Genomic DNA, 16,186 nt, shown 5'->3' on the forward strand with positions numbered 1-16,186 from the left:
AGTGAGCCCCGACAGAATGTTTCCTGCACACCAGGCGTCTGAATGAACTCAGACAATGGCCTTCGGGGATGTAATGTGAACAAGAGAAAAAAAAAGCGGGTTAAAAAGCATGAAAGCCGTATTCATCAGCTGGATATGAGGGGAAGCTGTTTGTGAGGGAGAAACGACAAGCACCGAGGGATCCCACAGAGCTGCGAGACAACGTTAATTATTTTCCTTGTGATATTTTATCATAATGATTAGAGCTACCATTTTAGAAACATCATCGCTAATAAGTTTCATTTTATTCTTTTAAAAGACTCAATCTTTTTCCTTTAATAGCTGGTCAATGTAGTTTTATTTTTTCTTTACAAACGTTGCTTAAACAAGAGGAAGTAGCGCATTTCTCAGGGACTATTTTCAGTGGTGGACGAATCCACGTTTGGCGCTCCAGTGCGTATTTGTGGCAGGACTCGTACAGCTAAAGGAGTAAAATTCAAGCACTTTCAAGTAACCTAACCCGAAGATTTCCAGACTCTCAACTTCTTTATCGTCACATCTAATAGCTAAGTTACAGCAGGCTATTACAATTTCTATGATTTAAATGAAGAAAGATTCAATGTATTACTGGGTGCAACTAAATTATGTGCCGGTGTGCCTAAAAAAGTTGAATGAAAAAGTGCGAAAAGTCTGTCTGGAGCCCTGCTTACACAAGACAATTGAACTTTTTGGTGGAAGAACCAGATCAGACACAATGATTATTCAAGGGAGAGTATTTTAACATATTATAAAACAAGTCTGGAGGAGCTTATGTATCTAAACTCAATATTATTAGGCACTGGACTGTTGATAAGGCACTTCAGGAAATGATAAGGGCAGTGGCGGACTCGGCATGTCTGAGGGCAGGGGCAAAAAAAATAAAAAAGGGGCACCAGCTGTATGTGGTGGGGCACCAGTGTGCAGAAAGGGCACTGGAAGGGCAGGCTAGAGGGCACTTTCACTGGGTTTACTGAACATGGCAGCACCGGTGGATAAGAGTATTTTTCCCTCGACTTTATAGAGCAGGACCCGATGGATTAACAATGAACACAATCAGTAGTTTCAACCCTACGCCAGACATTGTGCAGCTGAACAATCACGACCACAAGCGCTGCATCAGCTGAGCTCTATCTGCAGTGTGAACCGAAGGCGCACCAGTGAAAAAGGACGCGTTTGTCGCAAGTGTCATTTAATCACCATGAGCTGCAGGAAGGGAGAGCCTGCCCACCATACAGCTTATGTAATGTGAAAAACATACAGTCCTCACACCGACTGAACAGAAGAGATGATTGAGCCCAAATGGAACAAATACACTGCACACATTTTACTTTGTGACCTTTGGCGAATGTTTTTGTTTTCACAGCTTCTCTCCGCTGTAATAATCAATGTGAAATTGTATGAAAGGAGGCGGAAAAAATCTTTTGATGCTTTTGGCTTCAGGATGTTGAAACTACTTCTGAATGTTAGTGATTATAGAAACACTCGGGACTCGTAAACCCTTTTTAAAAGCTGCAAAATCTGTCATCTGCGTATGCGTGCAGGTGAAATACGGGGTGAACTTTTCCTGCAGCGACGGCAGATGTGTCTCGCTCCCACGTCTGGAAGGAGACAAAACAGAAGCAGCTCTTCCTCTTGTTCTGTAGCGGCAGCGGTGGACATTCATATTTTACATTCTGGGCTTTGAGCTGCAGGATTTCGGTGGGCTCATCATCCCCCGAGGACGACGGAAGATGGTTATTAAATATCAAATTAAAACTTTTTCTGACAGCTGCTGCTCAAGTGTCCTTTCTCGGGGAACGGCCCGATACGGAGACGTTCGTGCCGGAGTCATTACTTCTCAGATGCTGATACAGAAATATCACCACGTCCTCTCGAGGCGAGTATAATTTATTATTCAAACATGACACCTGCAGAGAAAAAGGCCGGCAGCTTGAATGTGGGAAAGTTTCTTCCATCACCGTCTCTGTATGCAGAAATTCAGCCCTTAAAGGGGCACCGTGTAGTTTTGGAGAAGAAATTCAAACTCATGATCTGAATATTCATAACATTAATGAGGCGATAGTACAAACTCAGGGATATTTATGTTATAGATGAATGAGTAAACGAGCTGTTCTGAGAGGAAAACACTGTGAAGCTAGAAAGGTGGCAGGGTCCGCCACATATAAACAAAGTAAACAGTATCAAAATGTGTTGTGTCATCGGAAGAGAAAGATCTTCACTGATTTTATTTAACTAAATAAACAAACTCTCTTTGTTTTCATGGCTGAATAAACAAACTGCTGTTTTACTTTGTTTGTATGTGGCGGACCCTGCCTCCAAACAGTGTTCAGGGCCTTATCTCGCCCCGAGAATGGTTTGTTTATTCAGCTATGGAAAAAATAAATATTCCTGAGTTTGTATTATCACTTCATTAAATAAAACTCCGAGTCTGAATTTCTTCTTTAAACCTACACAGTGCCCCTTTAAGGTCAGCTTGATTATTCAGTCGTGAAAACGAAGAGTTTGTTTATTTACTTTACGTAGCTTAAGATCCAGAATTTCTTCCCCCAAAATTACACAGTGCCCCTTTAAAAAAAACGACAGATTAGCCAGAAATAGAGCTTGTGGTTGATAATAATCTGCATGAATACAAAAGCAGCACATAACAGTCATGCCTGAGCATGTCAGCAACCAGAGTTGAATGTGTGTGTGTGTGTGTTGAGGCTCTTTATCCATCAGCTGTATTTAATCAGCACACACACACACCTGCATTCACATCGGTGCCAAAAATCTGCACCAGCAAGCCTCCCTGCATCCTCTGCTCCCATTTCAACTCAACTCCTCACACTCACATATGCACAGAGATCCATGTCATCAGAGCAGGACGAGCTCATCGTGAAATGACCAGCAGCAGCAGCAGCAGCACATGAACCCAATCCCCCGCTGTTTGCGTTTTGAGGCCTGGCTGTTATTTTCCCAGCCCCGAAAATAGACCCAACGCAGCACATCAAAATCACCGTGCACACACCTCAACACACACACACACTCATCCAGGCATGGGCTGCTTCGCTGGCACGGAGGTGATTGTGTTTGTGGCTGTGAAGGAATGCAACACAGTGATCCATCGCTGCTGCTGCTGCTCCCGCACGGTGGGAGCTTCTTCTCTCCCGCACACACACACACACACACACACACACACACGCATAAATTAACACAAATCCCCGCCGGGCCGAATTCAAACACATACGGGCAAATAAACGCACCGAGCCCCGCTTCGCAGTGTGTTTGCTTTGAGGCGTTCAATGCCCTCCTTTATGCTCCGCAACATGGCAGCAGCCGGTGAGACAGTGAAGGGAAAAAAGGGGGTTAGATTTGGGAGGAATGCGCGTGGAGGGGGATCCGGAGAGGAGAGCGGGGAGGGGGAGGCTCGCTGGCCGCACACCTCGCCTGGTTCCCCGGCAACCACCGCGACCAACAGCCGCTGCGAGGGGGAGCAGCCTGGATGGGGTTTAATGGCTACCAACAGAGAAAATCTGACGTCCTGTTTTCATCTCCATGCAATGCATCCTCTAACCCTTTAAATGCATAAATATATCACATTTATACTTGTGATTTTTTTGCTGTATGCTATAAAAAAAAACGCATCTGAACATGCTAGGTGACATTCACTCGATGCACTTGCAGATATGGGTTAACAGCAACCAAGAAAGGGGGGATATCTGTGCCCCAGATGAGATTTAAAAAGCATCTTTATGCAGGTTTTTCTAACATCCACATGCTTATTTATGCGCATATTCTGGTCTACAGGTGAAATGCTGTGTTTTCTCCGGAGCATGAGGCACATCTCTGCCCCTGCTCACCGCCTCTCTGCCTGCCTGCCATGAAGCCCCACAGCCACAGTGTGTTTGTCTGTGTGAACAGGTTTACTGCATTACGACCAGCACAATTACCATCACCATTATTTATCACCACCATAAACGCTCCCCACCAGCAGCACCCCCCCCCGACACTCACTTCCGAAGCTGCTCCCGCATCGCCGGCCGATCAGAGCGCTGCGCGTCCGGCAGGAAAAAGGAACCGATTCCCGGGGCAGAACCGAGGCGATATCCCGACCCCCTCCGCGGTCCGACCAAGCGTCCTCTACCACCGGAGAGAGGCGTCCGAGATTTACCGTGTGTAGCCTACGTGTGTGAACGTGTGTGTGTGTCGGTGTGTGTCCCTCTGCACACGGCAGCGGTGGGTTGCAGAGGCTGACTGGCCAGCAGCAAGACACGAGGGTCAATCCCACCGGGTTACAGGAAAAAAGCACTTCCGTTTACTGCTTCAAAATAAAAGCTGCAATGGCAGAAATTAAGCTTTTTTTGACAAATAAGTAAAAATGATTTAAAATATCTATTCTAGTTTCTTTATTTTGTTTTTGAATTAGTTAATTAATTTATTTTCCAAGAGATGGCAGTAATGCACCTGAACGCTAGTTGCCACCTGCCATAAAACCAACAGAAGAAGAAGAAGAAGAAGCTCTTGGCAAAAATGGGAAAAAAGCTGCATATGGCCACATTTCTAAATAAACTAATCTTGGTCCCATTCAGGAAAAAGTCGCTATGCATGTTTAGCTAGCTAATGCTAACTAGCTGGGTTTGACTTTAGCTGATCAGCCCATGGACCTAGTGGACGCAGCCCTCGAGGCAGCCCCGTTCATTCCTATGAAAGATGCCCAGTGGCACATGCAGCTTGTTGGCATTAATCTCTGGATTACTGACCCTGCAAGGTGAGCAACTACCCCAATGTATTGTTGTTTACAATGCTAGCACAGGAGCTTTAGACTGGGACTGGCCGGGGCTAGCTGGCTAGCATGCTAACTTTAGTATATTCCTGTGATACAATACCTTACACATCATAACATCAAAATAATTATTTCCACAATCTATTGATTTCTTTTAGTCATTTTTTTTGGTGTTTTTAACTAAAATTTTAACATTTTGCACCCTTAACAAACGCCAAAGTTAAAATGGCGGGGGATCCATTTCATCATATTTGTTTGTCCACCCTGGCTGTTAATGGCGGGATATAGGCCAACGTTTAATGGCTACGCAAGATATGATGGAATGAACCCCAACACAGTTGACACCTTTTATTTTGAAATCTAAACCCAACGCATTTCCGGTCTACTGTTGTCTGCGCCCGTGAATCTTGACGCAGCTCAGCAAGACGAGGCGGAGCTCAGGCTCCCTGCCTCTGCCTCCCTTCCCCCCATCCCGCTGTTTCTGAAAGCAAAGGAGCCTCAACACCATCCGAGGAGGTTTTTCACCTCCCTGACAGAGAGAGGGAGGGAGAGACAGGAGAGGGAGAGGGAGAGACTCTGCTTTTCAAGACACAGATTCCCACATTCAAGGCCATGGAAGAGAAAGAGGCAGAAGAGGGAGGGAAAGGAAGGAAGATAGGAAAAGACAGAAAGGCAAAGTAGGTGGAGGAGGAGAGAGAAAAGGGGGTGCTCATTTTTTTTTTTCTTTTACAAGGCACACAGGAGAGAAGAGAGGAGATACAGGAAGAGAGAGAGAGGGGAGGAAGAGGAGGAGGAGGAGGAGGAGGAGAAAGAGGAGGAGGGGGGGGTCTCTTTGCTTTGGGAATCAAGTGTTCAAGGCTTGAGAAATGTAGGCTATGTTGCACCAGCAAAGAGAGACGAACAGCCTGTAATTTATCAGGCAAGTCTCAACTGTTATTTTATCCCACCACAACAGTGTGTCTTTATACCTGAGTGTGTGTAGGTGTGTGTGTTTAGAGCGAGAGACAATGAGAGAGAGACGGAGGCAGAGGACGCGGAGGGATTGATTCAACACATCAAACAATTCCTGATTACTGATTTCGAAGCTGCTGGACGTCATTTCTGCGGCTGACGGTGTTTGTGTAGGAGGTTATGGATTCAAACTGACGACTCCACCCGAGTGTGTGTGTGTGTGTGTGTGTGAGGCAAATCAAACACACCCTCCACGCAGGATGGCGAGGTGGATGTTGCAGGTTTGAGGTCCAAACAACCGGACAAGTGATCGCGCACGAGAAACAGTTGGTCGGCCATATGTTGTCGTCGCACTGTGGCCTGAATGTGTATGAGTGTGTGTTTGTATGCATGAGACACGGTGTGTGTGTGTGTGTGTGTGTGTGTTGTTAAGTGTGTGTAGGCTATAGCCTGAGTGGGTGTATTGTATGTTTGCTCACTGGCTGCTGCAGTGGGTGAAGTCTGCAGTGTGTACATGGACACTAAATCACCAAAAGTATGCAATGACGTATGCTCCAGACTTTGTGGAAAACTCCTGATGTTCCCAGTTTGGCATGGCCTGTCCGAAGCCATGACCTCAACCCGATCCAACACCTCTGGGATGAAATGAAACACCGATTGCGAGCCAGGCCACTAGTAGTCAACCTCGCTTGTGCTCTTGTGGCTGAGCGACTAGTGGAAGAAGAAGTATACACTACTTAAAGGGCTACCCCTGTGATTTAGTACCGTCCCTCTATAAATGCAGGGGGAACACGAGAACAGATTTACAAAAGAAATGGTCCAAATCAAAGCAGCATAGGCTGAGATATCCCAACACTTAGTCCAAAGTATGGGTCAAACTCCAAAATACTACATTTCCCATAACGCACCTCAATTATGTCTTTTGTTACACGCTCCTAGACTAGTAAACAACAACATTTTTGAGACAACATACCTCTAGCTTTAACACAGGTTATAATTGGCCACATGCGAATTCATACTAGAGGGCCTGGACATGTCAACAGAGTAACTGCCAACTGCTGCTAACCGTAGCTGCCATAAGCTAGTTAGCTCAGTTAGCCTTGCAGCTAGTGGTACAGACTGGGAGCCACGGGAGTATTGTTGTTTACACCGCTAGAACAGGAGTCCTGGACCGGGTAGCCTCGTCCCAGTCAGAATCACCAGTGCTAGCTATGTAAACACTAAAAGTCCCCCATGCTCCCAGTCTGGACTGCTAGCTGCACGGCTAACTGAGCTAACAACAGCTACAAATAGCAGCAGTTAGCAGTTACTCTGGTGATATGCTGCTGCCTGTTTGTTTTGAGTATGAATTCAACAGGTGTCCGATTCTTACATATCCCACCTTTATCTATTAGTTGGGTGGTTTTATCTAAAGCAGTAGAGCTCAAACAATTATTCGATAAACAGAAACTTATCAAACAATCATTACGTGCAGCCCTGACTCATAAAATCATCTCATATTTTGTATATAAATTCATAATCTGTGACGCAAACACCAACCATGTCTGTCAGATAAATGTAGTGGAGTAAAAAGTACAATATTCCTGATTGAAATGTGGTGGAGTAAAAGTATAAAACAGCATGAAATCAAACAGTAAAGTACCTCAAAATTGTAATTGAGTACTTGAGTAAATGAAGAACAGTGGATACTGGTCTAGGATCACATGAATGCGCATGGTTTTGAAATGACATGTCCAACAATCACATATGAGTGTAATGTTTGGGTGTCCACATATTTTTGGCCACATAATGTACGTTTGCGTGTACTGTATGTTTCACATTGTGTGTGTTGACGGATGTTGATGTGTGTGTAGACAGGTGTGTGTGTGTGTGTGTGTGTGGTCAGCTGGCACTCACAGGGCCTCGGTCATCAGGTCAGGTCCAGCTTTATCACTGCATGTGGAGAGGAGAATCTGTCATTTCTCTTTCCCTCCCTGCCTCCTTCCTCCTCTCTCCTTCTCTACGTCGAGTCTCACTTGCAGTTAATTCCACGTCAAACCAAGAGTTACGCAAACACTCTTGAGAGCAGCCAAGCGTGTCGTGCCAGTTACATGCAATCTCTCTCACTCAGCCATTAAGTGTTAACTCAAACATGCCATACTGCTAGTTGCTGATTACCAGGGCCGGTGGAGTCCAGCTAAAGACGAAGCAAGGAAGTGAGCTTGATCGATCACACTGTGGGCTTATTCTGACCAATGAGTTAGGAATGTGAGGCAGAGAGCTAAGCCGTAACGTCTCACAGAGCTAGGTGGCTAACGACTGTGGCTGCTGAGCCAAGAGCTAACACACTAGCGAGCTGGGGATATGCTAGCTCTCGTCAGCCATAGTTGCTCTTTGGTCTTTTCTGTTTTCTTCAATTGTGACATTTATTTCCTTCTGCCATTTTGTTTTGTTTTGATATAGCTAGCTTGGTACCTGTTAGTGGTACCACTTGTGTAAATGCTAATACGTAGTGAAACAGCAAAAACAGAGTCGCAGTCGGTCAATTATCTCAGTATTGTCGAGCCTCTTTTTCTCAGCCTATTCAAGACTGGACTGTTGCGCCTTCTGCCTGGTCGTTCTGTTTAAAAGTACAAAGTTTGAATGGGGGACATATAAAAATCAGCTAGCAGCAGTTAGCAGTTAACTCAAATACGAAGTACAGCCACTGAAAATGTCCGCAAGGTCTGGGAGCTCCTTACCCTCTACGCAAAAGATCAACCTTCGTTGCAGTGGTAGTGTGTGATCTCTGTGTAAAAAGCGCTTCAGTTACAATACCTAGCCAAAACTTTCTAAAACTAGCTAACATTAGCTGCTACAAGCTCCTGGATTGAACCAGAACAAGTCAGGATGTAGCAGTGAAAACTCCTGAGTGTACTGACTTAAGCAAGGGTGTGTTTTAATGCTAATGAATTCAACCTTTTATTTGTGAGATGAGTGAAGAGTTATTTCTTCTTTCCAAAGTTACAGTACTTTTATTGAGTGTCTCTACATTGTACTCCACTGAGTATGCATATGCTATATAAGGCTTACACTTGGTTTACCCCCTTGAGTTTAAAATGGAGTTCTGTGGGTCTGAACAATGCTTGGCTTAGCAAAATAATTTGTAAAGCCGGTGCTTCTGCCAGGTCTGGCAAGGTTGTAGAGCCTCTACATTAATCATAGCATTCCTCTGAACTATCTAAATTAAAGAAGGCTTGTGGCTCCAAAAAACAAACATCATAAAATTGATCTAATCGTGCAGGATCATTTCGCAGGTGGGTCTCAAGATAAAATTCCTTTGTCTTACCAACTCAGCAACAGTAGGACCACTGTTTGCGCCTCCTGCAGCGCTCAGGCAGAAGTTGTAAGACTGTGCTTACGACTGTGCTAACACACCCCACCTCCGAAACTTCTGCTATCTGCTGATGAGTAGTAAACAGTCTCCCGGCATTCATCAGAGCACTACAGGGCAAACAGGGATTCAACTGCTCGACAAGCATGTTTACGGACATAATGAAGTAAATAATGTGCATTTTCTGGCCTACCGTGCCGTCTCTTGGCAACAGCAGACTGTAAAAGACTTACTAAACATCTGCGTTAGCTGGCTGTTTACTGAGATACTGTAATGTATGTTTTAATTTAAGTTGTAGCCCAGGGAACAAGGAAGACCAAGGAGGCCAGGAACCAACCGGTGGATAAACAAAGCTTGTTCCCTCAGGAGGTAAATGATAAAACACGACTGGCCAATGCTGTATAACCACCACAAATGTTTTTCTGTTGGTCTGATCAAGGATCATTTAAATGTAAAGCTGCCATGTTTACAAGGTGAGATTCACTCACTGTTCTGGGTCTTAAAGATACCATTTGTACGATAGTTGACTGTTGAGTCTCATCTCTAACTCATCAAATACCGCTTTGGGCTACGCTTTGGGTTTACCCACTCGTCAAGTACTGACACTTTGGGTTGACAGGTCGGGCTGACCCCCAACCCAAAACCAACCAACCTATTTGACAGGTTGGGAATGAGACTCAACAATCAACTATCTTTTTAATTGGACCTTTAAAGAAAAACTGTCCTGACTGTTTGGATCCACTTTGGTTCTCTACAGGGGATGGATGGATGGATGGGTGGATGGACGGATGGATTGTGCCCCATTTTCGAAACCCCTGAAAGTGCCCCCTTGGATGCCCCTTCGGTAGATAAAACAAGATAAAGTGCCCTCTCTTCACTATAAATATATCACAACTTCCTGTGCACTGGCGCCCCCCCGTCATACAGCTGGTGCCCTTTTTGTTTTTTTCGCCCCTGCCCCTCAAACATCCTGAGTCCGCCACTGGATACTACAAAAGCCAAAACATTTAAAATCAGGGTAAAACATTACAGCTGCATCTTAGATAGGATGTTTGGCCGGGACATTACACGGGACATCATTCAAGCCAATGGGAAATCACTTTTCTGTGTACGTACTGTGTGCCAACTGCTACATAATGAGCTAAATGAGCCAATAAAGATTATGATCATACTATTTCCAGCCAGGAACATAATTGGGATTTGAGATAAATGCACAAGATAATATTGTAATTGTGTTACTGTTTGTGTGTATCACAGCATTCAAAATAAGCCTAAAGGGGAAAAATATTGAGCAGTTCATTGAGGGAAGTTGGATCCAACTGAAGTACGTCACTTAAAACTATCCCGCCTTCATCAAGGTGGTATCATGTTACTTAGAGATAACCAATTAACCAACATTGTTACGTACAAGATATTATGAATGAGCTGATATTCAAACCTTTAAAACAAACTTTTTCTAAAGCAGTTTTTCATCAGAACCTCTCAGTGGGTAAAAAAAAGCATTTTTTTCTAACCAGTTTTAGGACTTTTATCTCCCATTTTTCTTCCAGTCCTACACATCCTATTCCACATGGATATGTTAAGAGGAGACTGACATCACTCATTTGAGAACTCAAAACAAAGAACAGCAGAACATAAAAGTGCGACATGATGTATGAAAGAAACTTATCCCATTGCAGAACATTTCATGGAAATGAATCATCCATTATACAGGAAGTGAGGAGGTTTCAAAGAAGTTTAGAGAGAAAGTTGATCCTTCTGGATTTCTGGTCATCAAGAGATATTTGAATACGCTGTGTTTTGAAAAAGTACGTTGAATAAAGCATGGTGCGCTGGAGAGGAGTTTTGATTTAGGTCTAGAGGCCCTTGTCTGAACATACACACTGTATTATATCTACAAGTACAGCATGTTAGACCCAGGAAGTGGAGTCCTTAATTGAACAGTTTGCACGGTGGTGAAGAAATCCTGCCCGCTGGTAGTGACATTAGTTTATCATAAAAGCTGATGTTAGAAGTCGACAGATGCCTAGAAAAACATTTCAAGACATTTCTGCATATTCTAGCCTCTAGCGACTTTTAGCATCAATGCGAAGCACACTGCACTCTGTTTGTTAGAAGGTTAGCACACTCAAAATACAGATTTGTGTTCCCTCCGTGACATTTAAAGGCGCAATGTGTAAGAATTTTAGTCTAAAACATTCAAAAATGATCTACGATTATCACCAGATTGTGAAGAAATAACAGTTCTGACGTTATGTCGATGACATCTAAGTTAGCATGCTAACCTGCAAGCCCTGGGCTTGATAACCCCTTTCTCCCAGTGGTCCTAAGCTCCTGTACGGCTAACTTTGCTAACAAGCTAACAGTAGCTTCAGTCGAGGATGCATAAGCAGAATACAGCTAGCAACAGTAAGCAGTTACTCTTGAGATATTTCTTACACATTGCACCTTTAACCAGACAGTTGAGTTGTGTCGAGTATCTGTCAACCTCACTGGAAATAGTACCAACCACTGACTGTATAGAAAGATGGATTGCATGACGGCTCCTTACAAAGGAAGCCAAAACATCTTGATAGCCCCCTGGTGGCTGGCTGCAGCATAGGTAATATTTGATGCTATAAAAAGAGTCTTACTTGCATCTGCGCCAATTCTGGATAGTCCGATCACTAGTGTGCAGACTCTGGCTTGAAATGACGCCACAAGCCCAAGATGGAAGTAAATGTATCTAGTAAACACATAGTCTATCTTTATATACAGCCAATGCAATTTGTATATAGACTGGTGGACCTGTTATATAAGTAGCATCCTTGGGCCACAGCTCAGAGGTCAGTACTTACTTTATGTAGTAGGGCACGTTGTTTGGGGAGATGCCCTGCTCAAAGGGGCTCTCTACAGATCCTGCTGAGACAGAGAAACAAGGGTCACAACGACTGCTCAAACTGTCTGCAGGCTGTTTTACTTTTCACACACACGTACACATTTTATTTTACTGCAGGATCAACATCCTGTAGGTCCCGACAAAAGCATGCAGGCAATGTGTATGCAGCAGTTAAGCCAAAAAACATCACGTGTAAGGAAAAAGTTTGCTTCAAAGTAATATACGTGATAATGAAAAACAGCAGAAAAACAAGAAAATATTGCTAATTATCTCACTTATTATGCCCACAAGAGTTGGCACGCCAGCCATTAAAGCAGGCTGTGCTTTCTGGGAATTGTCAGCACAGTTGGAATGCATCTCCGACCAATCAGAGGGCTCGGCTGAAAGTACCCGCTGTATAAGCGTTATTGTGCCCCACGGGTAAAATTCGCTGCAGTTAAAAACAGAACGATGCATCGCAGGACAACTGCCAGAACACATGCGGCGTATATCAACACAGCAGAGTGTGTACGTCCTCACCGCTCTTCTCATCATCATCATCATCGCTGTCATCTTTATTATCACCCCATCACCATCTCTATCTGCCCTGCTTTATCTTTCACAGCTCCATTATCAGGCTAGATCATTTATATATCATGAAATGTGACAACCTGGATGGTTAAAGGATATTATAATTTATGTTTTTCTCTTGACAGCATAATTTATTTACGGCGTTGTTGTTGTTTAACCACTTCATTTGTATCTCAAGTGTCACTTTTTGTCTCTTCCTTCCTTTCGCTTTCTCCTCACCAGCCCCCCTGTGGTTCTTTAATTTTAATCACCGCCACGAGCGTGTGAGCGATGTTGTGATCTTTTGTTATCTGTGGTCTTTTAATTACTCCGCAGATGAGCTGTAATTAAAGTAAAGAGAATTGATGAGGAAAAACAGCTAGCAGTTTGATGAGTGGCTCCAGGTGGACGTCTTTAAATGACAAAAATCATCCTCATGGTCTTACGAGCTTACGCGCCATTAATCTGCAATGTTTAATGCATTCTGAGTCACTGTCACGTATAAACGTGGCGAGAGAAACTAATAGTGATCACAAACTAGTGTTTACTTTGAAAATGGATGCTGCATGTATAATTTTAAACGTGTGATAAATAGACCAGTCAAGAAAGAAAAAGGACTGAACTGACTCCAAAAGCTGATGAGACACTTTCGGCCAACAAACACCAACTGTTTGTTAAACTATAATTATAATTATACTATAATTATTGCTAATAATATCGTCTGTTGTGACCTCCAAGTGACCTTCCACCAAACCCACTTAGCTAAAGGTCAAAATAAATTGCTAAAAAGGCCCATTGTGCCCAATTGTTAGTCAATTTTGAAAAAGCATGTCCTCGATTTCACACAGAGGCTTTTCATTTCTAGCTGACAACTGCCAGTTTATTTTTGGATGACATGACAACTGTGGCTAGCAGATTTTAGCAGCGCTAGCTGGCTTGCTAGTTTTTGTTGGTCTCCGACAGACCCTTTGTAAAACAAGAACCTTGTGAAAAATTGTCTGAAAATATGCACTTTAAGGCTACATAACAGCTTATTTTAGTATGCTAAAATACTAAGAAACAAAGCTAACAGGTCCCAATGATAATCCATGTAGACCAGGGGTAGGTAGGGTTGTATTGAGGGGTAGCTATCTTAGTTAATCCTAGTTTTATAGTAAAGTATGATAAGGCAATATTATGGAAACATATTATAGTACTGTATAACAGTGCTCAGATCCTACCAACAGAAAAACCTACTTTGATAAGAAGCAGCGCGAGCTAACTATTTGGCCTTGGTTGAAAACTAGCTTATGTCCTCCATCTGAACCTTTATAAACAAGAACCTTGTAAAAATAATAAATTAGCATGCTAAAACACTGACGATAACACATCCCAATGGTGATCTATGTGGAAGACATGTCATGCTCCCTGGCCTGAATGCAATGCTAATTTTTCCAGTGTAAGAAATATAATAGTTAGTAGAGCGTGCTAACGTTAGCGCTGACAAACACACTGTTTAATCCATCCCTTGTGCTTTTGTTCTTGTATTTTTTGGATTTAAGATGCAAATAAAAAGGCCTTTAGCATGTTGAGACTTTAAAGCTTTACAGGCCTGCTGTCAGTGTCAGTGGATGGTTGCTGTTGTGGGTTTAGCAAGCGATCAAGTATGCAACAGAACAAACAAACTACAAACAGAACAAAGTAACAAAAACGCCCCACAGAAAAACAAAATGAGCTCATCGGCTTTACGCAGCGTCTGTGTTTTTTTAGGGTGGATTTTGATATTGACCCGACTGGAGAGGCCATCCTATAAACATCTCTTTCATCAATGTGATAATCAATGCGGGACTTTCATCTATATGCTTTCATCAATATGTGACTGTGATACGGATGAGAGTCTCGGTCATATCGGGTTAACTGCCGGGTCGTATTGGAATTCAGTGATAAAACTAGAAAAACAAGTTGCATAAACAGATCGATACACCATCATAGGCTCATTGAGCAGCTGAACGATTGACGGTCTTTATAAGCTCGCTCCGTCTCATCGCATATTCAGTTATTCAGTGACCCGTTGACAGCCCGGCGCCGTGTCGCTCCTTCTCCCTCGCTAACACGTCACTTATTGAGTGCCGCTGAGTGAGACGCTGTCGGGAGGTAGGTGCCTCAATTTGTCTAACACATTCTGCCTTATCTCTTTCTCTCTCACGCACACGCAGCCTCTTGACTATCTTGTCAACTGTCAACAGTCTGATGTATGCAGGTAGGTGTGCGCGAGGGCGTTTGACTCACCGTGCAGAAGGCCAAAGTCCCTGTGAGCGTCCGTCAGCTGCTTTAGATGTTCTGTGACGGAGATCTGATGGAGAAAGATGGAAAGAAACACATTTAGAGAGATCGATGTTTCCATCTGTATATGACACAATGACAAATAACTCCTATATTTACATTTTCTCCATGATATTTCACATTATTTCTCATAAATCCCCCCAAATTTGCATATATTCCTGTTAATTCCCACCTTGAATATTCCCAGAATTATGAACTACTTCTGCTATAGCACCTAATAACCAATAATAAAATGTAGATACTACAACTTCAGCTGTCATGTTTGTTTAAGAATATTAGCCTTATGTGATGATTTCTTAACAGCCGCAGGCTAGTCCTTAGCATTTCTGTCTTAATTTATTCTGAAATCAATATAAAACTGAATCTACAATTAAATACATTTAATTCATGTAAATATGTCATTTAAAGGTAACTTAACTATGTCACATTGCCTGAATTCCCCTCAAAGGTTGTGTAAGCTAGCGCTGAGGTAAGCTAGTTAGCTTTAGCTGCTGTTTCTCCTCTGATTGGATTTAACTACCTCCTCAAAACGAATTACCAAGATGTTAGTTTATCAGATTGGATATTTTTCAAATACACACAACAGCTGTTAGTAAATAAATGTAAATGTATCTTTGCTAGCTAGCTCTAGCCTTGGCTATCATGCCATCAGGGTAGCTAGCTGTAAGAAAGGGAAGAAATATAATCCTGGCAATCACACTTTCAAGGCCAGAAGAAAACTTTCAGCTCTAATGCTTCTTCAAAGTAATGAATAACTTTATAAAATGATGATGGAAACACACTGGAGGGTGATTCTTGCGTGTGTCGTATTGGATATCCATATCTATAATATACTTGTACCATTAAAAAAAAGAAGTCGTAATGAGTCGAAGTACAAGGATGGGCAGGCAGAGGATGAGGAAGGGGAGGGGAGGAGACACAAAGACAAGCATGGAGAAGATAATTGAATTTGTAGTGGAGGAATTAGAGAGGATGCAGTCTCCTGTGAGTCTCCTTCAGCTCTGAATGAGCTGTCGATCTAGATGGAGTTGAGATAATTGTGCCAAATCAGCACGGCTCTGTAGGTACACACAGGGGGGCGGGGCTAAGCCCACCGGGGTACACACACACACACACACACACACACACACACACACACACACACACACACACACACACACACTCGTCTCCTGGCTCACAGATTGCCATCTAAACTGCAAACTCTTCGCTTGTCATTGATCCAAATCTAAACACCTGTTTTGTGGGCTGTTTTAGTTGGCACTGATTCTACACCATCATATATCTAATGTAAGCATCCCTGGCATGAAAACCCTATATTTACCTTTTCAAGTGCTGAACATTCCTCAAGACTCAC

At 43.2% G+C, this 16,186-nt stretch overlaps 1 protein-coding gene across 3 annotated transcripts in view; it reads right to left on the bottom strand.

Annotated features, from left to right (window-relative positions):
• The window catches only part of dmd (dystrophin), a 279,023-nt gene that overhangs the window by 35,055 nt on the left and 227,782 nt on the right, over positions 1 to 16,186 (bottom strand). For 2 of the 3 annotated variants that reach the window (XM_084346660.1, XM_084346659.1), the window contains 3 exons: positions 14,779 to 14,842; positions 11,921 to 11,981; positions 7,628 to 7,663 (listed from right to left, as the gene is read on the bottom strand). In XM_084346660.1, coding sequence (XP_084202786.1) covers positions 7,628 to 7,663; positions 11,921 to 11,981; positions 14,779 to 14,842 — 161 coding nt within the window. Of the gene's footprint in view, positions 1 to 4,011; positions 4,268 to 7,627; positions 7,664 to 11,920; positions 11,982 to 14,778; positions 14,843 to 16,186 lie in introns of those variants that run through there. The other variant, XM_084346661.1, reaches the window with a different exon arrangement.

The sequence above is a fragment of the Pagrus pagrus genome, assembly GCF_965226575.1.
Source record: "Pagrus pagrus genome assembly, chromosome: 24".
NCBI classification, from domain to species: domain Eukaryota; kingdom Metazoa; phylum Chordata; class Actinopteri; order Spariformes; family Sparidae; genus Pagrus; species Pagrus pagrus.